At 38.7% G+C, this 27,612-nt stretch overlaps 1 protein-coding gene across 5 annotated transcripts; it reads left to right on the forward strand.

Moving 5' to 3' along the window:
• Window positions 1-2,242: 2,242 nt before the first annotated feature.
• SLC35B4 (solute carrier family 35 member B4) lies at window positions 2,243-27,612 on the forward strand. Of its 5 annotated transcripts, none has more exons than XR_010023875.1 (11): window positions 2,243-2,502; window positions 8,469-8,582; window positions 11,292-11,394; window positions 12,453-12,502; window positions 14,923-15,004; window positions 15,231-15,291; window positions 16,905-17,014; window positions 18,379-18,454; window positions 21,061-21,136; window positions 21,983-26,536; window positions 27,587-27,612. XR_010023875.1 is itself a non-coding variant. In XM_063100364.1 (10 exons), exons 1-10 carry the CDS (start codon window positions 2,426-2,428, stop codon window positions 22,224-22,226), a joined length of 993 nt encoding a protein of 330 aa, XP_062956434.1. In that variant the 5' UTR covers window positions 2,243-2,425; the 3' UTR covers window positions 22,227-26,916. The 5 variants fall into 5 exon arrangements, 1 of the variants encoding a protein (XP_062956434.1); XR_010023877.1 differs by lacking the exon at window positions 27,587-27,612 and having other exon boundaries at window positions 21,983-23,601; window positions 25,127-26,916; XR_010023876.1 differs by lacking the exon at window positions 27,587-27,612 and having other exon boundaries at window positions 21,983-22,736; window positions 23,419-26,916.

A 27,612-nucleotide genomic window follows, 5' to 3' on the forward strand; every position in this document is an offset into this window, starting at 1 on the left:
AGATCCCTAGCAAATTAATATGCACGTTAAACTAGTATGTACTGCAGTAGGTCAAGACAGAAATATGGAAGAAGGAAGGAAGATACTGAACACATGCAGGCATTATAGTACCCTGGCCATTTCTTTGTTCAGTCACTTACACATTCTTTGGTTGTTTGTTTGTTTGTTTGTTTTGCTGGCTAGTACAGAGATTGAACCCTGGACCTTGGTGTTATCAGCACCACACTCTAACCAACTGAGCTAACTGGCCAGCCCATGCTTTAGTTTTCATTTGAGATTTAATGAGAAATGTTTAGGACATCCTTTAAATGATCCCGAATTCTTGGGTATATGGAAAATGAAGGTCTGTGTGATAACAAATTATTTCTAGTGAAATCCAGAGAAAAAGGTGCTTTGCTCAGCTTTCCTCTTGGCAGGATTACTTGCAGTGGAGGTGGGTATATTGCTATTGTTTGAGACTTGCTCCCAGATATTCTGATTTATTTGGCTTGAAGTAGAACTAATACTTCTTTTTATTTTTTTTAAAAAGTATTTTGTGTGACTCTATTATGCAGCCTGGATTGAGAACCACTGAGAGTTAAAGTAAAGCAGTACTTCTCATCTTTGACTGCACGTTAGAATCATTTGGTGAGTTTTGAAGAGGACTGATGCCTGGGTCCCACCCCTTGTGATTCTGATTAACTGGGCTAAGGTGCAGCCTTAAAGGTGACCTGCTGATATTGTCTCTAACTCCAGCCCTTTAAGGTGTTTCTTTCCTTTACTCCAATGGTTCTTGACTATAGCTGCACAATTAATTTACCCGAGGCGCTTTGAAAACTATCAATGTCCAGGGACTTCTACTGTCAAAAATGCCTGTATCAGCAATCAGATCTTTAATGGTGAAAAGGAGGCACATTTGCCTCTTCTTCCAACTGAATTCTCATAGCACTGTCTGAGACATTCAACGTAGCTCTTAATTCACTGAATCAATAAACATTTGTTAAGCACTTACTATATACATAGGATAGTACTGCACTGTTCTTTATTTATAAAATGTGTGCATGCCTTCTCCACCCAGCAAGACTGTTTTCTGATGGAAGCAACATGTTTACACTTCCTTTCTTTTTCCCAGTGCCTAGTATAAAATGTTAGCACTACTGCTCAGTGTTTTACCACATTTAAATTGTCATTGAATCCAACAGCAATAGCAAAGTACACCGTGAAAAGCTAAGTAGGATTTTGGAATGTTATATTATTTTTGTTATTTCCTGTGAAATATGAACAGTCTGAAGTCTTTTTCAAGATCCACAACATACTTCAAAATGTTTTTTCCCCATCTGTGTCCTGAAGACCACATCAGAATTATCTGAGGTGCTTGTTCTAAGTGCAGATTACTGCGTCCTACTTCATACCTACCGAATCAGAATCCTTATGTACGGGGTCTGGAAATCTGTATTTTTAGCAAGCACCCCAGCTAATTCTAATGCGTTCTAAAATTTGAGAACGGCTGCCCTAAGAAGGTGAGTAGGAACAGAAACTGACATGAACAGAATGCCTACTACCAGTTACATTTAATACTTAATGAGCACCCACCTCGAGCTGGCACAATGCGGGCACATTACAGCAATGAATTAAAGAAATCCTTACCCTAGAGTTGCTAATAGGGTCGATTACTGTGCGGGGTGCCTCGCCAGTAATAATATCGTAACTCAGTTAACTTACTATGTTGGGCTTTTCATAGACCATATCTTTTAACCTCCTAACGTCCAGGTAAGAGGGGAATTACTGCTCCCCTGTCTGCCTACGGTGACATTGGGGCTCTGGGAACCTGCCTGAGATAGCACGACTGATAAGCATGATTCAACCTCAGATATTCTGAGTCCTTTATTCTTTTCTAGAGGTAGGGAGGTAAGTTCAGAACAATTGCTACTTTCTCCCAGTTCAGGAGAATTGTTTCAGATGCTAGAACTCCTCCAGCGAAGAGTCACAAGTCCGTAGTTGTACAGTTTGTTGTGACGGTGATGGACGCATGTCTTTCTGAGCTCTTGCCCCAAGAATTACTGACAGCGTTGGAACTTCATTTCCCAGCAAGCCCCTCGGCCTCGGGTCACGCAAGGTATGCCGGGCACCCCGCCCCTCTCTCCTCTCTGGCGGAGCTGCCCGGCAGAGGCGGGTCACGTCATAGCCTGACGTAAGGCGCGCGGCATCCTGGGACGTGTAGTCCAGCCGGGACTCGGACGCACCCTTGGATGAATGAGGCCGGCGCTGACTGCGAACTACAGCTCCTCGGCTGGCGGCGTCTGTGGCGGCCTCCGGGGAGAGCAGCGCTCCGGGACAGTGGCGATGTCCAGTGCCGCCGCGGCAGGGACAGCAGGCCGGCTTCCCGGGGTAGCGGCATAGGCGGGCGCTTCCTCTGCGCGCTCGCTGCCCTTCCCCTGAACCGGCCATGCGCCCGGCCTTCGCGGTGGGCCTGGTGTTCGCGGGCTGCTGCAGTAACGTGATCTTCCTAGAGATCCTGGCTCGGTGAGTGACCCGCGCGGGGCCGGGGGTGGGACCTGCCACCCCGTGGTCCTGCGCACGGTCCGCCGTCCCGCCTAACAGTTTCCCAGCCTCCCAGTGACGGGAACTCTCAGGGTATTGCTGGCATCACCCCTTTCCACACCCTGGGGGACCGAAGCCTGGGGAGTTCCTCACGTGACTGGTTCAAGGTCGGCAGAGAGTGAGCGGCAGAACCCGGGGTTCCTCCGCCAGACCGCTGTCTCCTTCCTTCCTTCCCTCCCATCCAACCCCAGCTCTTTTCTCCATCCTGCTGATGGCACGAGCTTGACTTGACTTAGGCATGTAAAGCAGTCTGATTGTGTACACTCTGCAAAGATTTCATATGTATTGAAGTATCCTGCAAAGCATTTGTTTTCTTGGCCTTAGAGATGGTTGTGAGCACTTTGCCCAAACTTGGATCTCAGTGATGTGATGTTCTTATTTATGTAGAAAACCAGTTCAAGTGACCAGAGAGGGCGTTTCCAGCTTTAAGATATTATAGTCTTCAACTTGGGAAACAATCATTTTGAAGTATAACTTCATAAATTGAGATCGGCTATGACACTTTCCCAAAGGGAAACTAGGTTGGTTTTATTGAAGTGGCTCCCAAACAACGTTGAGCAAGAATGTGCAAAGTCCAGTGGAGAGAAGCTGTAGGGAAAAGGCGGTAGGTGGAATGGAAGAGGCTCTGGACTAAAAAGCCCAGCGCTATGAATTTCAGTCTTGACTCTGTCAGCCGCTGGCTGTGTGGACTTTTCAAGTCATTTTTCCGCTCTTGGCCTCCTTTTCCCTGCTGTAAATGGTGCTATCTAGCTCCATATTTCTCAAACTATGCATTATCTCCATTGACCATCCAAACAATCGTGTGCACAAGACGCGTTAAAAATTACAATCTCTGGTTACTTGAAAGAAATAAGTTAGGTGGCCTTTCACGACTTGTAATTGGCAGAGCCACAACTGGGATCCAAGATGTCTAAACTCCTCATCCAAAACCTTTTTCAACTTCCCTGTTATTTTTGAACTTGAGCGATCCAGAGATTGTAGTCACCCAGTTATTCAACTGATGCCTACTAGAAATGTATTTTATTTGACACCATTGATTAAGTCAATCTGAAGCAACCAGCTCTCTTAAGAAAACTCTGTGTGAGGTTAAGTTTTGCTGTTTAAGAGCTTGAAATTTTATTACGGAGAAGGTGTTGGTGAAGATCTGTTGTCTTGGAAGTAGATGGTGAGGGATATGAAAATGAAAAAAAAATGTATCTGTCTATAAGGCTGATAGACTTCAAAGGAAGGCCACTTTGGAAATTGATTATATATATATGCGCAGTATAATTAGGCCAGCCATGGAAATGAAGGTCAGAGAATAATAGTGTGATATTTGTGTTGAATATGCCATTAAATTAAATTTTTATGACGTTAGAATATGCTAGTGATTGAAGCCCCTCTTTACAAATTACTTGATCTCCTGGAGTCTGCTCTGTCACTAAAAGAAGTGATAGTTCTACCAGCCTTACAGAGTTTTGAGAGATTGAGATGCATGGGTAAAGCCTGATGCACAACTAATAGTTGGCTTCCCTTTCTCTCTAGTAACTTAGTTTCAGTACAAGTATACTGAAGTCTTGTTTTATGAGCTGTTCCTGAAAAATTGTGGATAAATCTAGGTTTACAAAATGATTTTGTGCTTTATGGAAGCTTCTATTTAGAATACTCCGAGTAATTTGTAAGTAAGCCATCCTTATTTACCCTTTTCGCAAATCTGCATTTTTGCATTCAACAGTGTGTTTTTGTACAGCAGTGAGAAAGTACATTTATTAATATATTCGATGTTAGAGTGGATAGCAACCTTTTCCTAGTTTGCTTAGGCAAGCCATGACTTCTCATTTTACACTTATCAATAAAATGACAGCTCATTAGACCAGATGGTCTTTAATGTTCTTTCTAGATAGAGCCTTGGAATTTGTGACTTTATCTTGGGACATCACAGTGGAAAACTCATAAATTTTTATAGAGCAGGAACTGTGCTTTTTATATGACTTCCTTAGGTGCCCTAATAAGTGGCAAGTAGAACACTACATACATATGCTAAAGTGACTTGCCAGAAGAAGAGAACATTTTTAATCATGTTTTTCAAATTGGAAAACAAATTTGGGTTTTTCTTTCTGATTTTTATGCCTGTAATTGGGACCAATAATAAAATATAAAATACAATGCAGTTAGTGTACAGAGCAGATCCACAGTAATGAATGCGTGCTTTGATTTCCCCTCCTTAAGGAGCTTGCGTTCTACCTTGGAAACAAGATAGACACACATCAACTAACTAGGGGAGATATTGCATGTTTTACATCAGGAAAACAATCTGAAACATTTTCTTTTTCCCATTTTATTTTTCCTTATGTTGAATTAAATAAGGAAGTTTGCTAAATTCAGCAAAAGAAATACAAAAGTCATAAACTAGCTATCCAATTCATTCTCTTCAAAGTTAACATTTTTAAAAAATAAAAATTTGGATTCTTGCCAAAGAATTCAATGTAAGAGAAACTGTTTGTAGTTAGTGATTTCAATTCCTGAGGAATAAAGTTCAAGAAAACAAGAGATTTAGAGATCTTAATTTTTTGTGTGTTTTTGTTTTTGTTTTGGGCAGCCTGCCAGTACAGGTATCTGAACCTTGACCTTGGTGTTATAACACCACGCTCTAACCAACTGAGCTAACCGGCCAACCCTACTCTGTAGTTTTAAAATGAATTAAGTTAAAATAAGTAATTATGTTGGTGACTATACAACAATGTGTTCCTAAAAATATAAGTAGTTTTTCTTTTTTAATTGAATTATGTGAGTACGTTAGGGAGATTTAATAATACTGTGGAAATAGGGACAAAACTAGATTAGAGTTGTCAAGGGACTGGGACAGGGAGAAATGGGCAGTGACTCATAATGGATATGGGATATCTTTAGAGAGTGTCCTAAAATTACATAGTGGTGATGACTACACAACCCATACCAAAAACTACTGAGTTGTAAAAATAATAATAATAATAATCAGGGTGTCTGCAAACACTATTTATTTGCCATGTGACCCTGGGAAGACTTACCTAACTCAGTGCCATGTGGCCCACAGTGTCTTTAGGAATGAAATGGGCATAAATAATACCAACATGTATAAAATAAAAATAAAATTAAAAATGTATTATGGTGCCTTTAAAAAATCCTACAGAGAATAGACTTGTAAATTGAATTATTTTTCAAAAATAAATTGTCTCTTTTCATCTTTTATACAAATCCTAATATTGTAGATCACTTTTGCCTAAAGTGAGGCATCCCCACATTCATTCACTTGCTTGCCTGAAGGTCAGACACTGTGCCCCAATAGGAGGATACAAAGATGAAATCCGCCCTCTAACCACCCCTGCTGTAGCACTGGGTTCTCACTGTCTCATACTTCATGCTGGGCACTTTCATCATATTGTCATCTTCGTGAGGGCAGGGATCAAGTCTCACTCCTGTCGAGAGCTTAAAGGTTCCTGATAATTGTTCTTTAATTGAATTGGCCTAAGCTTTTGGTAAAGAGAAAATGGAAAGGAAAGCAAGGACACTATTGAGCTTCTTTTAGGCTAAGTCTTGTGCTTGGCACTTGATGTGTATTTTCTCATTGAATTCTCACCACCACACTAATATATCACTTTCATTTTATAGATGAGAAAAATTGATCAATATGAATGTCATTATACGGGTGTCTTAGATCAAAGATCTTTCAATATGCAAGATCCTAAATATTGGTCATTATCGTGGTTCCATTGTCTTTTTCATTGTGGCAGGTACTTTGTTTCTTTTCAGGGGCTGGCTTGTTTACAGTCAACCAATGACAAAAGTACTAGTAGTGTTCCCATTTTAAAGATTAAAAAAACTAGACTTAGATAAGTTAATTAACTTCCATTGTCACATGGTAAGTGACGCAGTGAGATCTTGCGTGTCATTGTGTACTTTTAACCACTGTGGAGTAGAGTGATTCCCATCCTTGTGTCAGCACATGAGAATTACCAGTTCATCTTACACATGCACATAAGCACACACACATACAAACACTCCCAGTCCTTTCCCCAGACCTAGACTGGTGGTTCCCAACTCTGCACATTAGAATCAAATGGGAAGGTGCCAGGGCCCTACCCTAGACTTATCAAATCAGATCTAGAAGCATGAGTCTCTTCAGGCCTATGGGTTTTTAAAAGAGCAGACTGGCTAGAGTTGAAAAGCACTGTACTAGGAACCATCTAGAGTTAAAGTTCCTTCTCCTGTCATTCATATTTAGGCTAACAGTTTTAATTAGCTCCCTGAATGAGGTGAATGTCTTACATGATTATTTATGGATTCCTGCAACATTTAGCTTTGTGCCTTGAACATAAGAAGTGCTAAAGGAAAAATTGTTGAATTGGATATAAAGCAGTAGTTATCAAGGAAACCTTCAAAAAGAGTAGCACCAGTTCTGCTTCAGATAGGAAGCCTAGTTTTGTACATGAATGGTGCGTGCCTGGGGTTGTCTATTTTTATGCCTAATAGCTATATTTAAGAATTTGTGTATCTTGGCATTGCTGTTTAATATTAATACCTCCAATTGAGAATTGAGTTGTTTTTGATAAATAGCATTATATTAATATGCAGTAATACAGTTAAACCCCTCTATTCAGTAGCTTCAGGTGAATGTCCTTGGTCAAGATGAAAATACAGGATATGAAGGCTGCTGAGTATTGGTATTATAGGAAATCTGGATGCTTCAGGAGAACAAAAATAACTGCTCACTTTGTACTTTTTGTGGTGATTGAGCAGAGCCGAATGGAGAACAAGCTCAAGAAAATCATAAACATTTTAAGTGACCAATTTTCACAGCATGCCTCAAGAGAGATGTCAGGAATTTTTCTACTTTGTAAATTTGTTCCTGAATAGTCACTGTGGAAGATTCCCCAACTATTACATAGGGTCGCTGAAGAGGATCAATTGAGTTCCACAAACATTTCTTGAGTGCCTAATATATTTGAAACACCTTGTGAAGGATTGTGGATAGTGGACTACAAGCAGTGTTTCTCATTCTTTTCTTCATTATTGTCCCCACCCCTCAGAACCCTTTTTAGACATTTTTTTTTTTTAAATTACTGCTCCATAGATGTACTATATAGTTGACCCTTCCCATTCAGGGGTTCCGTGTTTGTGGACTCAACTATGGACCAAAAATATTCGGAAAAGAAAATTGTGACTTTACTGAACACACGCAGGCATTTTTCTTTCTTGTTATTATTCCCTAACCAATGCTGTATAGCAGCTATTTGCTTAGCATTTCCATTGCGTTAGGTATTATAAGTAATCTAGAGATGATTTAAAGTATACAGGAATATGTGTGTTGGTTATATGCAAATACTATGTCATTTTATATCAAGGACTTGAGTATCCTGGGATTTTGTTATCTACGGGAGGTCCTGGAACCAATCCCCCATGAATACCGAGGGACGACTGTATACTGGTTAATGTACTGCATGTATATCTGTGTTTTATACTTATAAATAAGTAAGATTTCCCCTCATCCCAAGAACCAGTGTTTGCCTCCTTGGGGAGCTAAGATTATGTTCCTGTCATCATCGCTGGGTACATTTCTTCGTTGGATAGCAATCTTGGTGATTCCTGGTCGGGAGAGATATATAAGCATTCCAGGAGCCCTGAGCATGCTTTGCTACCTAAGCTGACTAGGATCCTGACTAAAGGCCTGCTGGTTAAGTGAGGATCCCAATAAGAACATAGACCAATTTCTTACAGTTTGCTAGGAAAGCTGTGTCATAATTCTGGGAATGAGGGTATTATAGTAACTCTCACTCGTGGCCTGCTGCACCTAGGGAAGAGTGAAATAAGAAAGCAACACTTTTTACTGCCCTCTATCTCAGTTTTTTTTCTTTTTGTTATTTACTATACAGGAAGCATCCAGGGTGTGGCAACATTGTGACATTTGCACAATTTTTATTTATTGCTGTGGAAGGCTTCCTCTTTGAAGCCGATTTGGGAAGGAAGCCACCAGCTATTCCAATAAGGTATGGCATGTTGAAATCTCTTTTAGCTTTTGTTTTTTTGAAAAAGTTAAGAGATGGTACCTGTAAACAAGGAGTATGAGATATCCTTTTATAAGATTTATATCAAAGATATCAGTAGAATAATAATTCATTTTCTGAATTTAATATGTTGTAAAACTCTAGGGAGCCTATTTTTAGAATAAAATTTCCACCACGCTATTTGAAATAGCCGTGGTGGAGACAATAGAGTATATGCGAGGATACTTCAGAGAGTTCGTGGAAAAATGGAATAAAACGATAGTACGAATCTTTCCATGAACTTTTTGAAGACCCCTTTGTGTGTGTGTGTGTGTGTGTGTACACATATGTAGTGTAAGGTCAGTCAGAAGGCCTAGTGTGACCAGAGGTTTTTAATAGTTATGTATGCTGTCCTCTGTGTTGGTAAAGTTATCAAATATGCTAAGAGCAGTATCATTGTTCCTTTAAAAAAGGAATGGCTTTTGGAAATAAATAGAGGTGGTAGTTATACAACATTGTGAGTGTAATAAATGACACTGAAGTGTTCACTTTCAAAAGGTTAATTTTGTGTTATGTGAATTTCACTTCAATTAATAGAAAATGAATGGCAAGCTAAGTCAAAATTGTTGGTACCAGATCTGTCCATTAGTCCAGATTGGCATAACTGTTCTCATGGAGACAGAGAGAAAACAGGGCAGTTCTTGTAATAAACAATGTATTGAAAACTCAGCATTCTTGCTGTGGAGACTTGAGGTGAAAGCGTGACCATCCAGTTATGAATGTTTGGTAAGATGGTATCCCTCCCTTTGAGAGTGACACTCCAGGTAAATGCATCCAGGTGCTGAAGTCACCGCTCATGCTCATGGGTGCTCTTTTGCAGCATTCGTGAATAGCCTGCTATAGAAAATCTGGCCGAATTTTGTTATTAACATTTTACTTTTTCATTTCCCAACGCTATGCTAAGTATTCTGAATACTTTCTTGTTTGTTTTTCATTGGCTTTAGCTGCTGCATAAAACTTTCTGCTCCTGAAGACCAGCATTTTTGGACTCTTCTGGCTCTTTCCCACCTCCTCCCACTATCTCTTCCCACTCTATCCGCCACTTGCAGAGTTCAGGAACATATTTGCTGTCACCATAACCTTCATAATAGTGTCCTAGCTGGCTGACCTCCCTTCCTCCCACATACCTCTTCATCCCTCTGTTTCAACTTCTACCGTTTTATCGTGGCACCCCTCTCAGTGGCTACCATGATGTTGAGAATGAAGCTCCCCGTGATCTTGCCCTGACAACCGTACCCTCATGTGTGTCCTATTTGTGGTGGCCATTTTACTTTCTGTATATGAAGCCATAATCAAAATCTTGCTCACGTCCTGCATCCCCGTAAGCGATCTAGGCAGTGCTATGCAGGCAGCAATGTGGAAAGACCTTGACGAACTCTCTTTATCTCCAAATGGCATCTCCTCAAGATAAGACTGAGAAAATTGGGCAAGAAATCTTGTGAAGTTGCCAATAGTATATTATTTAGAAGTTGTGAAGAAGCTGTTGCTAGTAATTTTGCCGTATGCAATACAGTGTTCTGCATTCATTATCAAGATCCTCAAACTTTCCAGACTGTGTTCATTTAGACTTGGCTTGGCTGCCTGTTGTGACCTATGGCTCCATATCTAACCAACATCATAGAGTAGGTTCTTCTCAGGGAAGGTAACTTGGGATTCAGTGTTGTCATATTCTTCAAATGTGCAAAAGTGGAAAATGGTTGGAAATCTTTGTTCAAAGATCAACATTTCCTTATTTTCCTTTACCTACATTCTTTAATCATTAATTTTAAATATTTTTTTTCTCTTATTGGATATAGTAGGTTGAATCATGAAATTGCTGATATTTAGCCCTTTTTGACCTTTAAAAAATGGCAGTTTTATATGGTTTAACTTAATATGTATGAAAAGCATCTTAAGAATTTTCCAGATCAAAATGGGGACATACATATGTAAAATATTTATTTAATTCATTTATAGCATTGGTTCGTAGTTGTTCATTTGTATTTATCCCTTTATTTTTCTAAGTTATTAGGGTTACTGGATTTTTTTTTCTTTTTTGTTTTTATTTTTATATTATGAACTGTAAATGCTCAAAAAACAGGGACCCTAATTTTAAATACAAATCTATACAAGTCAAATCATGTCCTCATTAATTTGGTTCAGAACGTGGGATAATTTTAACAGTTGCTAGGCTAAAAGTAATTCTTGACTTAGTAAATCTCTTTTTTAGAAATAGTGAAAAGCAATAGCATAAACAAGTGTCTAAAGGAAATATTTGAGAGAATTAACCACTTTCAAGATTTTCAGAGGTATATGAAAATGATAAACAAAGAACTGATACAATAATAAAGTTATTCATTCACTTTAAAAAACCTGTTGATGACTGTTAGGTAACATTTTTAAAGCCTAGTTCTAAGTCAATATGCATATTTGAAAAATATTAAACTAGTGTTTCTTTAAACATATCCTGTAATTCAAACTTTTCTCACATTAGTCTGGCTTTGTAAAGTATTTTTATATATACTTAGTATTTCATATGATAATAGTGATGCAGCATTCATGCAGAGGAAATAAGCAAAATTCTTTTTTAACCAAAAATATATATTTCCTTCTATACTTGGTTTTCCTGAAAGGGTAGATTCTGTGTGAAGTGTGCTTGTCTCTGCGTTTCAGGTACTATGCCATAATGGTCACCATGTTCTTCACTGTCAGCGTGGTGAACAACTACGCGCTGAACCTCAACATTGCCATGCCTCTGCACATGATATTCAGATCTGTAAGTGCCACACCTCACATGTGGCTGTTCCTCTGAGGAATATAAGTAGGTAGATTGAACATGTGGAAAGGTCTCGTAATGAGTGCGGGGGTCTAGGGTACAAGAAGTGGTTTGTGAATGAGGAGCAAGGACGGCTTTCATTGGAGAAGCAAGGCAAAAAGACAAATGTCAAAGTGGATGGGTTTACTTTTATTTATCTGGGGTCTAATGGGCGGTTAATAAAAAGAGAATTAAACTTTCCCTGGGAAACAGATTTTACCTTGAATCTCCTTCATCTCCTTAATTTTGTATTCAAAATTGCTAAGCAGAGACTTAAGATAATTAAATAAAGGAAATCTTGATGGAGGTAGGGTTTCTCCCAAAGCAGTACACGTTTTCTTCTTTGCCTCACGTTTGGTGGAAGACCTGTGTATCTGTCATACGTATATAAATAAGTTTAGAATGAAGAGCAGGGAAGACTTCAAGGGGGAATACAGTGTGAGGACTGCAGAAGAATGCAAAATGGGTGATAATTGGAATGATAACATTTTATGTGGTCTGAGATTTGTGTGAGACAGGATGTGCTATTCCTGAAGCGACTTTACAGAGCTAATTATAATTATCAAGATGACCTTCAAAGCACTGAACACATAGTATACTTTCAGTAAACATTTGTTGATTGATTGACACCTTTCCAGAGAAAAGAGAGGTCCCTGCCTGACTTCTTTCATTAAAACTGGGGGTCGGAAGAAGCTTATTAAAAGCTCTTATAACTTAGAGAGATGGAAAATTTGACAAAAGCAAGTCTGTAATATCATTTATTCCTGCTAGCCGTAGCTTAAGCTATGACCAGTTGTTGAGAATTGATCATTTTTACTCTCATTGTCATCTTTACAAGGTTTTATTATTTTACATGATAGACTTCTATGGTCTGTACTTTTTGCCATCACAAGAACAACTGAACCTTATTAATTATTCATCCCTGTCTCCTTCATTGTCCATGTTCATGTTCATTTTGAATTATGTTTTTTTCTTTCCCTAGTGCACTAAAACTCTGTTACTGTTGTCTCCTTTTACAGGGTTCTCTAATTGCCAACATGATCCTAGGAATTATCATTTTGAAGAAGAGGTAAACAATACACTCTCATATTTTAACTATGGAATGATATCCCGAGCCACCATCCATAAGCTAATCTTCTGGATTCCATTTCCCACAGTGGTGATAAGTTTGCTTTTGGCCATCTACCCTTTTTCATAGTTATTTCTCTAACAATCATGCACAGTGATGCAGTTTCCTGAGGCAGGCAGTTGACCAGGTAAGAGGCCCTAACTGTGGCTTTGGAGCAGCATTTTCTCTGCATAGAACTGATTAGCTGTTGTCATCATTGAATTTTTAGTATGATACTAACCTACAAAGCCAATTGATATAGAACTTCACTGTGCAATATGGCTACCACTAGCCACATGTGACTATTTAAATTTAAATTATTTAAAATTAAATATTTAGTTGCTCAGTCTCATTAGTCTCATTTTAAATACTCAGTAGTCACGTGTGGCTGGTGGGGACCATATTAGAGAGTCCAGATATGGAACATTTCCAACATCACAGAAGTTCTGTGGGACAGTACTCTCCTACAAGGTGCTTATCTGTACAATGTAGTGAACTAAGGAATATAATGCATATTAAAAAGGAAATTCTTAACAAAGGCCCAAGTAGCCAAGAAGGTGGAATGAAAGGTTCAGGACTATTTTTTGTGACTGTCAACAATGGCTCTCTCTGGGGTAGGGGTGGGAAATAGCAGAAGTACTTGGGATGCTTTTTCAAAGTATTTATCTCCTGCCTTCATTCTGAGCCTAACCCCTCACTCCCAAGGAAAAAGGACACTAGGCAGAGATATCATGTACAGTCTAGAGAATTTCTCAGGGAAAGTTCACTCTCATTATTAATACCAAAATTGTACAAAGTGATGGCAACTTTTCAGTGTATCCAGTATCCGGCCCCAGTATTAGAACTCTCTATACCAGCTTGGAAAGTAGCTGTCAATTCAGAATGTGTGAAGCTAGAGTTTTTAAGTAATAAGGGCTTTGTCATAAAAAGGACAATTGTCCTGTCTTCCTAGACTCCTTATTGTAGACTCTATCTCCTGAGGCTTATATATTCCCCAATAAGTATTATTGTAGTCGATTTCTTTTTGTCTAGGTTCTCTGCATTTAAGCATAAATATATAATGGTCAGGTTTATTACATTTGAAATAACCATTGTGCTTCTTGGTAGCATAGAATTCACCTGGGGACAGGCCTGTGGTCCATAACAGGGATACAAAAGAATATATTTTAAAAAGAATTATATTCTCCTGATATTGTCCCAGAATGTCAGGCGCCTTTCTCAAACATCTCAGTTTCCCTTAAGAACTTGTTTTGTGTCTGTCATCTTGAATCTATCTATGTAAGCTTTTTGTCTCTCTTTTCTGTGTGTATCACCCAGACAGCAGGGATTTTATAATTTAGTAAATTATTATCTCCTTTTATTTATCTTGGGTAGGAGCCCCTCAAATTCAGAGAGTGCTCCTCATTGCAGAATTTGAAGACCAAATCTTTGTTTACCTTAACCATGCCCTTTATTGTTTTTTGGCCTCAATTGTAAACCTCTTCATCTTGATCTTTCAAGACTGAAGAGTTTCATTATTTTTTTATCTGCCTCCAGTAGTACATGCTTCCTCACTCCCCTTCCCTCTAGGATGTGCTCTTGGCTTTTTTAGTTCCCATTCTCTGCTTCTCAGCCAGTTCTGTTGGCCTTTTATGAGGTACTGTAACCAGAACAGTAAATGTATTTGAGTAGAAAACCTCGGATGGTTCATCTTCTAAGTTTAATTTCTTTTAATTCTTGCCTGAGGCCTTTGGCTTGATCACGAAGAATCTGAAAGGAAATGCTAATGATACTATTTTAATTCATGTGAAATGCAGCTGTTATTACTGCTCATAGTTCTATAAATTGGATATTCCTCCCTTTATCCAACTATGCCAACATTTAAAAACATTTAAGTCGTTCAGGGATTTTAATAAAATACCCTCCCAGAGAATGAAGTATTACATTATTTGATGAGGATTGAATCCTGCTACTTGTACCTGATAGTCTGTTCTTCCTCTTGCATGGTGTGTGTCTTATGACTCACGTTTGGGTCACATAAAGACAGGAAAAGTGACAGATCCCAGTTAAGACTGGGTCAGGTTTCTTTTAGACTCTTGAGAGCAGAATGAAACATCATGTTTGGTCTATGTCTTTTTCTGTTTTTGTTTTCTTATGAAACAATCTATTGTTCAACAAACTATTGGAAACAAACTATTTTAAACAATACCCTGGAAAGGTGTTGTTTAGAAATCAATCAGCATCCTGATTCCTCCATGTACATACTTACAGGGACTCTGCTAGCAAATGATCCCTTTAGTCATATTTAGTGATTTTTACTTTCATGCACCATCTGATTGTAAATACCATTTAGAAATTCATATCTGTGCTTTCCTAAGGTGTTTTTATTCTTATTTTTGCAGATACAGTATATACAAATATACCTCCATTGCCCTGGTGTCTGTGGGGATATTTATTTGCACTTTCATGTCAGCAAAGCAGGTGGTAAGAATCAGCTCACAAATCATTTATATTCACTACTTGCCATTGGGGCCCAATTACCAGGCAATTACTAATAATAAAATAAATTAAAATGCATATGTAACACAAGGACTCAAGTCTCTGAAAGAGAAGAGTGGGGGGATATGGATAACATAAATGTTTCCCTTGTATCTCAGCACTTTGCATGTAGTTCTGGTCCCTGTACCTAGTGTATTTTCTTATTTCATAGACTTCCCAGTCCAGCTTGGGCAAGAATGATGGATTCCAGGCATTTGCGTGGTGGTTACTAGGCAAGTACAGTAATTACAATAAAGCTAATTGCCTCTGCAGTCGTGTTTGCTGAGTTTTCTCCTAAGGGACATATTTCTTGGCAAGAAGCTTCAGCTAAACAAATTATGCCATGGATGAGAAGGGCACCTGGGATCATATATCTCTGAACTTTAGTGTCCAAGAAATGATAAAAAGAAAAAGTCCTTGTTCGTGTTGGCATGAACATGGCAGTGTGTTCTACAATGGGTCCATGTTTTCTTGGTTTGCCACTGGTATAGAGAGACAAGTGTGTGTCTGTTTGCCCATCGCACTCTGAGAGCAGTGCTTGGAGTGCCGTTCATTTCTGCATGATCTGTCTGCTAGTTGAAGCTTCTGTAAAAGAAGGGCACATTAGAGCAATCGACTCATTTTCAAGGGACCTATTTCTACTTCTTAGGTTTATTTTCTTCATAGGTTAGCTGTTCCACATGGCAGTGTTCCCAAACCTGACTGATCATCACAATCTCCTGGGGAACTTTTAAAAATACAAATATCTTTTTGTGGAATTAATTAGACAACCTCTGTAGAGCTTTGTTCTCACGTTGTCTGATATGGAGGTAAAACTCTTTCCATGTGCTTTCAGTGATAACAATAACAGATTGAGATGGACGAAGTGGAAGAGAAATAGCAACGAAAGACCTGTGTTTTCCTGGCTTCTTGGCTTTGAACTTTGTCCCTTCAGGTTGCTGTTCTTAACATAAAAAGATCTTTATGAGCTATTAGAAAAATACTTTATCCAATGAGCAAAATTTGCGAAGGACATGATCATACAATTCATGGGGAAAAATTAACGTCCAATAATTTTATGTTCAGCCTCACTAGTCTAGTAATCAAAGAAATGCAAATAGTAACCAAAATGTAATACCTTGTTATTTTTGGCCTATCATATTGGCAAGATAATAAATGATTATTCTCATTGCTGCTGAGGGTGCAGTAAGACAACCATTTTCATATAAACTGGGATGTAAATTGATACTGCCTTTCTGGCAAAATGTAGTGTATTGAGTGTTTAAAATGTCCACAGCGTTTGACTAATTCCACTTAAGAAGTTTATCCTAAGGAAATAATCAACATTTTGTTTAAAGATTTTTGCATAAGGATATACATTGATTTTAATTATGAAATAATTGGAAATAATTCATCTATTCTCATAATGTAAAACATTTAAGTATGGTACATCCACAATAGAATAATATGGAGTCATGAAATCATACTTTAAAACATTTTAATGAATGACTTGAAGGAGAAGTCCAGGAAAAGACTGTGAGGAAAGCAATATGTAAAGCGGTATATACAATCTAATCCTTGTCCTAGTTTAAAAATATATGCATAAATATATATGGTGATGTAGAAAACTATAAAGGACTGGGTGGTAATATTATGGTTGATTTTTATTTGTTGTTAAAGTTTTGTACATGTTCTACAATTAGTTTATAATATTTGTAGAACTTTATCAGCACCGCACTCTCCCGAGTGAGCCACAGGCCGGCCCTTATAATATTTGTAGAACTTTAAACAATCAATAAATATTATTTAGGAAAGCATCTGGAAATTAACACATGCAAGCATCTTCTAACCTGATGTTTGTTTTTAGGTATTGGGGCACTGACTTTTGCTCTTCTGATGTCAGCAAGAATGGGCATATTCCAAGAGACTCTATACAAACAATTTGGGAAACACTCCAAGGAGGCTTTGTTTTATAACGTAAGCAACTTCTTGAACCTGGGGAAAATGAAAATTACTAAGCTGTATTTGTTAGTTCAAGTGAAATATGCCATTCTTCTGATGCAATTTAAGGATCAGTAAATGGCTTTGAGACCAGGAGACTAAAGTCCTTTTGACAGGATGCTTATGTGCATTCTGAGCCACAGTTCTCTACACAAGCTGATGACATCAGTCATTGTGAATAAAACATGTCTGTTAACCAGGGGCAACCCGAAGGGACAAGGAACCCTAACCCACAGTGTTCTAGCAGATGAAATCAGGTTATTAAAACCAATATGGAAAGCTGGAAAGGGAAAATAAGTTCTAAAAGCAACATGCCAAGGGGAATGTGTGTAGGCAGGCATCTGGGCTAATTGGGGGAAGATGGGGTTGAGGGGAGTAAGTCCCCCAGATGGGCTTTTTTCGTTTAATAGAGAGTTTAATTAACTAATTACATGTGCTCGAGCCTCTGTTTTAAACTGCTGATCTAGTGCCACCTCCCCTAACTTCCCTCCTCCTCCTCCTCCTCCTTTCCTTTTGAGATATGCCCAAAGCACAGCCCCTCAAGGTCAGGGTAAGATAGTTGCCTCCATGCTCAGTTCTCCAGGGACTTCTTCACTGCCAACTTTTTGTACTGAAGTTGCAAATAAGCAATTTGAGATATTTAATTGGAACTAGAATATGTGGCTGGGAATTTTTTTAAATTAGCCATTTTATTTGGTTCACATCTTTTGCTTAGAACAGTGTCTGGCATATAGTAATTGCTCAGTAAATGTTAGCTGTGGTTCATTATTACTGTCGTGGTGGTGGGGGGGGCTATTGCCAAGCACCTTAAGCTTTGTTTACCTATTGTTTCTTCTTCCTCTTCAACCTCTTTTTACTCTTGTCTTCATTTCTTTTTCCCTGACCTAATATTATTCTCAACTAGTTTTATCCAACTAGTTTCCTGCCCCTGAAATCTGACTTGGCATTCTTTTTAATTTTTAAGTCCATTATTTTTGCTTAACCTTTCTCAAAAATAGGGCAACAGCAAATCTTTTGGGGCAGAATGACTATGCGTTTGAATTTCCCCATTCCCTTTTATTGAGGAAGGGTTGAGGAAAGGATGCCGGCTCCATGTTTTGCTTTGTCTGTGATGGCCATCAGACTTCATAAGGGCAAGAACCATACTTTTGGAGTGGATATCATGCCATACAATGTCAAGTGGTCAGAAGCACTGTATACATTTAACTTAATAAGGCTAATTTGCTTTTCTTTATATTGCTTGTCAAACAACTTGTACAACTTTCAGTCATTGTAAAGTTACTCTAATTATTCCCTAATGTTTTTACATTTATATTTATGTCACCTCTTTCTTCCTATAGCACGCTCTTCCACTTCCTGGTTTTGTCTTCTTGGCGTCTGATATTTATGAACATGCAGTTCTATTCAATAAGTCTGGTGAGTTTGGCATTATATGGTAGAATTATCTGACAGTTTCAGAGGCGAAGTCTCAGTTTTTTTCTTGACTTCACGTCTTTTTTCATGATCTTATCCAAATCACCTGTCAATCTCCAAACCATCCCCATTCTACCTTCCAGGAATATAGCACTATTATATATAGTAGTTGCAGCAGCAAAAGCTTTTACAGGTGCTTCTGAATTATATGCAAATGAAGTAAGAAAATATTTGCACATTTTCTATTTTGCTGTGGAATTTGTGTGTTTGCATTCGAATGTGGAATGTTTGAAGTTTTGAGAATGCTAGCACATAGTAATAACGCACTACTGTGATCGGAGCCCTGTGAAGTTGGGCAGCAGTCCAGTGCTCTCTGCTGCTGTTTATCCTTTCCTGCAGTGAAAGGCAGAGATGCTCACAGATCCAATCCAAGCTACCTGGAGCGGAGCAAGAGGGGAGCAAAGTGATAACAGGGCTTCTTTCCTAGTTACAGGTTAGACAGGCTGCAGGATAAGCAAAATTAGTTTCAAGAGTCTTCAGTGTAAGTTAGCTATTGCTTTTTAAAGTGGCTATTTAATAAATTAACTATAGATTGTCAGTTAGCTTGAAGGAAACCACTTATATGATCTGATTATCTATTAACAGGAATAGAGTGTTATATAGACAAATGAACTCATAAGGTACAAATAAACATTTTTAAAATCAAGTCTGCACGTACGTCAAATGGTAAGTGCATTTTGTAGACTGACAGTGGGTGCTCCGGGGACATTTGTTTGCTATCAGAACACTAGTTGTGAAGGTGTGACTGCTCTCTGCATTTGCAGTGCTACCTCTCCTGTCTGGCCAGAAAAAAAAGTGTGATGAAGGAGTACGTAAAAAAGTTTGTAAGGCTCTGAATTACTTGGAAGTTCATTTTGATATTTGACACAACAGTTTTTAAGTTCTCTAAGAGTCCCCACATAGCAAAGGGCTATTGAAATAAAAATCTTATCAAATTCCATGCAATTGATTTAGTTGCTATACTTCTTCTAAAAGTCACAGGGCTGGGTATTTATGATAAAACATTTTTTTAGAATCTGCCTTCAACTTCTTCAGAATCATTTCAAAGTGAAGTACACATTTTCTTCTCAAGCCTGTCTTAACAGTGAAGAGTCTAAGACGAACCTGTTATCCTTGAATTTTCCAGGAGAGCTAAATATTCATCTAAATAGTTTGTCACACTGATTGTCTTTCCTCAGAAAATTGATGCAGTGGATCTCTGAAGTTATTAAACAGTAATCATATTTGTTCACTTCCTTTTTATTTCAGTACTATCTGAGTATGTCAAAGACAATAGAATACTAGATTATTGGCATTGCCCACTCGTCCAGAACACACAGTTGTAACAAAAAGTCTCTATTTATATATACATATATATGTGACTTTTTTTATTTGCAAAGGAAAATCAATGTTAATTTTCTTACCAGATCTCAGCATCACTTTATCAGAATTTCTTAAGTTATACTGCATAATTCAAACCCTGAAAATAATTTAGCGATACAAAAAAACCAACCCTTTAAAGATTACTATGTCCTTTTTCTCTTTATATTTACTGTGTAAATCTCATATAAAACTAACACAAGAATGTATTTAAAGAAAAAACAGTTATTTACTGTTCTATCACCCTATACATCTGCTAATTTTATTTTTACCAGTTTTCTTTCAGACATTATCTACTTACATACATTATTACATAGTTAAATCCTTCTGTAGATATAATTTTATTTTGTTTTTAACCTTTATTCTGAGTTTTTCATGTGACTATATAGTCTTTATGACTTTTGCTTTTATCACATGCATAATGCCTCATCTAGTACCTTTGCTTACTTAACCATTGCTCCAACATTGGACATTTAGATTGATTCAGAGTTTTTCTTTATTATGAACAGTGTTGCAATAAATGCAGAACTCTTTTCTTCTTTTGAATTATCTGGAATTAATTCCTAAGGATAGGTATGAATACTTTTATGGCCCCTTAAGAAGGATTATGAAATTGATTTTTAAAAGAATAACACCAATTTATACCACCACCAACTGAATGGCTGCCAGTTCCACTACCACCTTGCCAGATTAGGATAATATTTATAAATTTTGAATTGCTAATTTAGCAGATATAAAATGGTACAGTATTATCTAATTTGGAATTCTTTAATTGCTAGTAGGATTGAACATATCTCCAAACGGTATTGAGTTACCAGTTATCTTTCCTTTTGTGTTGATTGTCAGGTAAGGCCATATCATTTTGAACTTCTGTGCCTCCAGTCTTTTTTTTTTTTTTTTTGGTAAACTGGGGTCCTATTCAGGGGAATGGTAAAGAGTTTACTTAAAAATTAAAACAAATGATGATTTGTTTAATTAAAATTATCATTTGTTTTAAGAAGCCAGTTTAAAGACTCTGTGGCTAATACAGACTGGAATCAAGGCAAGTAAAGTGGTATATAGTCCAAATCTATTTGCAAGGAAATAACATTGCTGTCCTTATTGTGTTCAGTCTGTATTACCCTGTTTAAAAGATGCAAAGTTTAGCTGTCAAAAAGCGACATGACTATATCCTCTCTTCCTCTTTGCAGAATTATATCAGGTTCCAGTCATTGGTGTGACAATGCCCATCATGTGGTTCTACCTCCTCATGAACGTCATCACTCAGTATCCTTTGCAGCCTTCTGCCATATTGATATCTTCTTCTCCATGTTATTTTGGCATACATATGCTTATTCTTTTCTTCTAACAGTATGGTAACATGAGTTTAGTTTTTGCCTTAATTTAGTCTGCAGTAGAAAGGAGACAGACCCATTTAGCGAGTTCCTTTGTAGGAGGAAAAAGAGTGGTGGAGTAGGTCGGTAAATCACAGGGCAATGGGGAGGAAATGCTCTGGGTGGAAGTAGAGGAGTCCACTGATTGATTAAAAACTAGTAAATGACATAAATGATCTGTGATTTCTACCTGGGGTTTTCTGGTATCCTAGGATATTTTTGATTATCACTAGCTACCACAGAGTTCTAAAAGAAACTTCAAATTAATCAAGACTTTATTTTTTTAAAATGTTTATTTTGAATGATCTTAAGTTTATTCCAAAAGTTGTTAAGGATAGATCTCATTCCTCTTAAGTCACCGCATATATTTGCCATGCAGAGTTCCTTTTTGGAGGTGGTGGGGAGGGCTGGGGACGAGATAAAATAAAGGTGGATAGGATCACCCTTACTGAGAGTGTCACCCTCATTCATTACTTCAGAGGTGGCCTTTATTGTAAACTGTAAGAATCCAGAATAAGAATAATGGGAGGTTTCTAAGCAGTTTCAAATTGGGATCCATAAATGGAATGGCAGGACAGGAATTCTGCAGGATGTTCTGCCAAGGAGGAGCCTCAGAGGAGCCATAGCAAGCCCTCATATTTTTTAGAATATGACAGTGTAAGCTGAGAACCACGCCAGAAGGTTCCCCACTGATCTCTCGAGTGCAGTCTAGAAAACCACCTTAACTCTGCTCCTGCAGGTACGTCTGCATCCGGGGCGTGTTCATCCTCACCACAGAATGCGCCTCCCTCACTGTCACGCTCGTCGTGACTCTGCGCAAGTTCGTGAGCCTCATCTTTTCCATCTTGTATTTCCAGAACCCCTTCACTCTGTGGCATTGGCTGGGTGCCTTGTTTGTCTTCACTGGGACCTTAATGTACACAGAGGTGTGGAACAACCTAGGGACCACAAAAAGTCAGCCTCCGAAGGACAAGAACAACTGAGGTCTGCCTAGAATGTACGCGTCAGTGTCGCCGTGAGGGAGGGGTCTGGCCAAGGTCTGGCCACCATTTCACTTTGGATCATGCAGAATTACCCCCAGTACTGAGCCACACATGCACCAGAGAGTCCTCAGAAAGAAGGGCCTTCTCACATTTCTCCTGGCTGTATATCTGTAGACTCCAAATAGAAATCCCCCCACCGTAAAATAGAAAAAAGAGGTCTGTACTCTTGAATGACCCCTTCATTTGTTATTTCTGTTTTGTTTACACAGATATTCAGTATTATACTTGTTTATTGAACTCTGACTCCCCAGAAGTAATGGTTTCATATGTGTGATCTTGGACAAGATTATGCCTTTCATTGCTGTTCTGATGATTCTCTGCCATAACTGTTATTACCGTCCTGTGGCCCTGTCCCTTTTTTCTCCCATCACCCCTCCACTCTTCAGCAGCACTTTTCAGCCAGTCGGACGCTCCAGGCGCCATCAGCATCAGGAACAATTGAATGGCCAGGTAAACTGAGACACCGGTAACACTGGGACTGGAATTCCAGCCTGTTGGGAAAGAAGCAGTTGGCCCCATGAGCCGAGCCCTGGCGACACTGGAGCAGGACTGGTGGGACCGTCCCCCACCCCTTCCCCACATTTTGCTTTTTTTCCACTATACAAAAATCAGATACTTTTCCCATCTCTTGCTTTCTGTGCTTAGAACAATCCTGCAGCACATTGCATAGCACAGTGTTAATTAGAAAGGAAGATTGTGTATGGATTGGGAGGAGGGAGACTTTTTCCCTCAGTCTTCCACATGAAGCCCATTAGCCTAAGCTGGCCCTCCTCTGCACCCCAAGAGCCACCGCTCCTCCTGGAGGCCCAGCCAGGCACTCACAGGGCAGGTCGCTAGGTGTAGGATAAGTCTTTGTAAGGCCACCTAACCAGGAGATTGAGCTCTGCCTGACAACTCCGATAGTCACTACCAGACAGGCAGATGAATAGACCAAGACGTACAGTGGGTGTGGGTGTGGGTGTGAAGGATAAATCAGGTCAAGTCCCAACTGCAATTGAACGTTTTTCTGTTTTTCGCTATGAGGCATCTTAATATTCTTGATGGGTATTGGGGAGATGATGGGTATTGGGGAGAGAGTTGTATGTGCTTTATTTTATGTAGAAACATGCCTCTCTTTTGCTAATCTTTTCAGAGGTCTAGTTTTCTTCTCATGAGATAATCGTGACAAAGAGGACCGCTGTCAGTATAGCGTGTGTAGCGTGTGTGTGCTGTTGTGTAGTTTGTGCCCATCGGAGAGCATGGAAGTCGGTGTTCTTTTCCTTCCTCTTCACCTAGCCCAGGACCTCAGCAACCTCACATCAGCACCTGCTCTTCTGTAAGCAGCTAAACTTACTAGCTACTTCTCTTTTTGTATAGACAAGGCCTTTCATTGTGCTGCGTGCAGATTGGGTTCTTAGATTGACGTGTGGCTCTGTGGGTCTCCTGGGCTCATGCCATGGTGTGATATGTTTATTCCGCTGTCTTGAGTTATTCTCTGATGGGTCTGAGTAGCAACAGTAACATGAGTATCCCAGAACCACTGGGTGGCTTGGGGAAGTCATTTAAGCTGCCTTGGTTTTTTATTACCTAAAATGTGGATACTATTTCTCCATCTAAGTCACCTGCTTTGCAGACTGATTTGTTGTTCTGGACATTGTAACTCTCCAGTGCTGGTAACAGTCTATTCTAAAATGCTGAATTAGATGTGAACCCACTCATGGAATCAAAAGATACTTGCTTTGAAATATGTGGAGTTCTTCAGACTGAGGGTGCTATGAATACCAGGTGTTAAATATCCTCCTAAAAACAAAAACAAGAACTACTTTTTCTTATTGCTTAATAGAAGAACCTGTCCCTAGGCACTACTTGATTGTTACACATTATAGAGTCTCTATTGTTACACATTATGGAGTCTCCAGGTAACTCTTGACAGTATATAGCTTTATATAACATAGTATCACCCTTTTTATGTTAATGGCAAATATTAGAATTTTTAGTTGAGACATGCTGATGTACATTGAACACTGGGCCCATTAGGTTTTAGATTCTGGTTTAATTAGAGTGCATCTGTTCCTCTTTTAGAGCATGTGAATACCTCTTCCAGTCTTACTAATAGGACAGTACGTAGGGACAGATAATAGATTAGAGCACTCATACAATAAAACAAGCACATGCAGGAACAGAATGCCTGAAATGCCCTGTGAATTGGTTTGCTCTCTAATATTTGGATATATGTCTAATGGACACCAGTTAATACTTTTTTTAAAAAAAACTATTATTTTTTTTTAAATTCTGCCCTTTGATTTACTGATTTTTCAATTAAAAAATTTTCAGCCTTTATTAAAAGGGCAAATAAATCATTTTGTAGAGGATCAGACTCATAGCTACCTGGAGGAGAAATGTTTATTAAATGCCTCTGCTCTCTCTCTGGGTCAAGACCATGTAATTTTGTGCTTCAGAGATAGAGGATATAGTTGGTTTAAAAGAGTTCATGTTTAAGACATCAAAAATTCCATGCTAGAGCAAAAATCAAATAACAAAGAACCCTAGGCAGAACATGTATTTGTGTGTGTGTACACCTACCTGCTCACTAAACAGTGTGGTTAGTTTAGCAGATAAGGTAACAGAAGACAGTGGATATTTTTGAATTATATTAATGTCTACATACTCTTTGCCAAAATTCTCTTGTCACGTTATAAATGCTATCTTTTTCATTTTTACCAGTAATTTATTTTTGATTTTTGATTTTCTTTTTCGTCCAACTAAAACTATTAACACACTTCATAAGTTTATATCAGGTTCTAAAGTATTTAAACGGAATCCAAAAGGTCATTTTTTTTTTTTTTCTTTTTCCTGCACAGTCAACCAAAGTGAAGTGCTGCAGTACTTTAATTTGGTCAGTGATGTAAGCAGAGGAAAACCACGAAAGCTGAGTTGATCTGTGCCACTTATAACAAACCCCTTCTGTTCTTCTGGGAAGAGTAAATGATCTTTCTAGAGGATTCTGATAAATATCTTATGGTCATTTCCCAAGCACCTTATCTCTCTTCTGCCTGATTTTTTTTTTAAAAAACATCCTCATCCCCCATCAGTTTCTCTGTTGTAGCCTCCACTCACTTGTGGTGTTTTCTACTGAGGAGGACCTGTAATCTCAGCTCTGTCTATGCCTCTGTTCTCTGGGGCCTCTGGATGTTTTTGTGGGTTTTTATAGGGTATTTATATTTGTGTAGCATGTATGTTATACATTCTTATAAGCATTGGTATTGGGGTGTGTATCTATAGGGGTGAGACTATCTGGCAGAATATGTGAACATTTGTGTAAACATGAAGGATTAATGTAGAAATGTTTGTATATTCTGTTACAGCTCAACGTGGGGGCTGAGAATATTTACCGCCACTCCCTTCTATATTTGGAAAACAATAGTTTTCTTATTTTGCTCTTTTACCCTATCTTTAGCTGGCTTCACTCAACTGTGCTGGATACCTATGGAAAGGGGAATTGAAAACATTAGGTCAGGAGTAATTCTAAACCAGTGAATTAGCTCTGAGCTGGTGGTCATGTTCACCAGTGGGCCACATGGCATTGACCTAAGCAGATACCCAAATGCACAGGGAGGAGAACCACATGATAGAGATCTGAAGTCAAGAGCCTACATTTGTTGTATTTTGTTTCTCTTTGGCTTGGAGTAAATAGAATTATGAGTAAGTCTGCCCTTATTAGATAACCGAAGCACTTTTGTCTCAATAGCTTTCTCATAACTAAAAGATGTGATCGGATCTTATCTGTGACAGTTCATTCTTATATTGAAAGAACTGTCAATATAGGTAAAATCCATTCATTATTACTGTTGATTGGTGTGACATTTGAAAATGAGTATAAACAATGTCTGTAAGTAAAAGAACTAGTCATAAGCCTTGGAATATATGCAACATGTACCCAGCTCGGGCAGGAGACTGGCCCTCTTGGCTTTGTAATGTCTTCTCTCTTTCCAGCAGCTTCCACCCAGTAGACATTCCAGGGACAGGAGGGGCCAACAATCATGTCTTATTTGTATCTGTGTCGCCAGCCCCTGGCAGAGTGTGACTTATGTTATGTGAATAAATGAATGCTTGCCAAGATCGCTTCTTCCCTTGAGTTTCTGAGAAAGCTTCCTATTCCCACCCTTCATCAGCTGGTTGGCAAGAAAGCACATACGGGGAAACATCCTAAGATTCCAAGCAAGAGGAGGAGTGGAGGAAGATTGGGGGACATACACCAGGGACTGCTATTGGTATGCAGCCTGCTATGCAGCTTTTTGTTCTCTTGATTGCCTGGTGGTAGGAGGGAAGAGCATTATATATTTAGGACGTTACATATTTGATGCTCAGGAAGTAAGTGCAAGGAGATGCCTATCAGAGTATTAACGATTCTTAAAAGTTTCTGTAGTGTGCTGCCTGGGGTGACCAGCCCACCCTCACATCTCTGTAGCTGGTATAGTTAGTTTGTACTGGCTGATGCCTGGAGATTATTGTCTGTTCGCAGTATCATACTGAGACACCCCCCCTGAGCTTTACCTACTTAAATCACTAACTGTCCTACCAAAATTCCTCAGTTTTAATCAAGTGAGACAAGCTGCAAGGGAACCTGAGATAGGTGGAAAAAGAAAGGTTGGCCTATGTTTAGAAGAAATAAGGCCCTTAGTTTTTAAGAAAAAAGTTGTAATAACTCCTTTGGCACATTGAATTATTGATATCTTTTGAGATGTAAAGAAGACTCCTGTGAACCAGAGAGAGTAGCAGTGGTTCTTCCCCAGTGCAATAAAAATGTCTTGGGTTTCACTAGCAATCACGAGTCATTTCTGTGATGGTTGCTTTCATTCTACAGAATGGCTTCATCCTCCAAAAAAAGAGGATGATTTTAGAAGTAGGATTTCCTAACAAATTATGTGGTGGAGAGGGGTGGCAGGGATTTTATTTATCCAGCCCCTGAGCTCTTCATTCAGCATTATGTTCTAAGAACAAAGATCGGGGGAGGAAGGGAGGAGATAGCAGAATAGCGTATAGAACAGCTAAAAGACATTAGTGAGTATTCATTCAGATTTTGAGCTGTGCAAATATCAAACATCGGCTTCCAGCCTTATGAGTTCTTTGAGCAGAAAGTTAAGGAGGAATGGGAGATTTTGTGAATAAAATGTCTTGCCAAACTGAATGAGTCTTTTTACCATTATTTCTTATAAAGAGCCATTTTTTTTTTACCTTCTGAAACAACTCATCAGACATCTGTTTTTTATCTTGAATTATACAATCATTGTTTCTTAATAAAAGTGATAAATTTCTTGCAGGTGTTTCCAATCACCATTACCTCCCA

This window comes from Cynocephalus volans, chromosome 6 (genome assembly GCF_027409185.1).
Source record: "Cynocephalus volans isolate mCynVol1 chromosome 6, mCynVol1.pri, whole genome shotgun sequence".
Classification (NCBI taxonomy): Eukaryota; Metazoa; Chordata; class Mammalia; order Dermoptera; family Cynocephalidae; genus Cynocephalus; species Cynocephalus volans.

Excerpts from the sequence above, each read along its gene's own strand:
- SLC35B4 (XM_063100364.1), top strand. The coding sequence starts at position 2,426 with ATGCGCCCGGCCTTCGCGGTGGGCCTGGTGTTCGCGGGCTGCTGCAGT. Across the intron at positions 2,503-8,468 it reads TTCCTAGAGATCCTGGCTCG|GAAGCATCCAGGGTGTGGCA; the intron begins GTGAGTGACCCG and ends TTTACTATACAG. Across the intron at positions 12,503-14,922 it reads ATTATCATTTTGAAGAAGAG|ATACAGTATATACAAATATA; the intron begins GTAAACAATACA and ends TTATTTTTGCAG.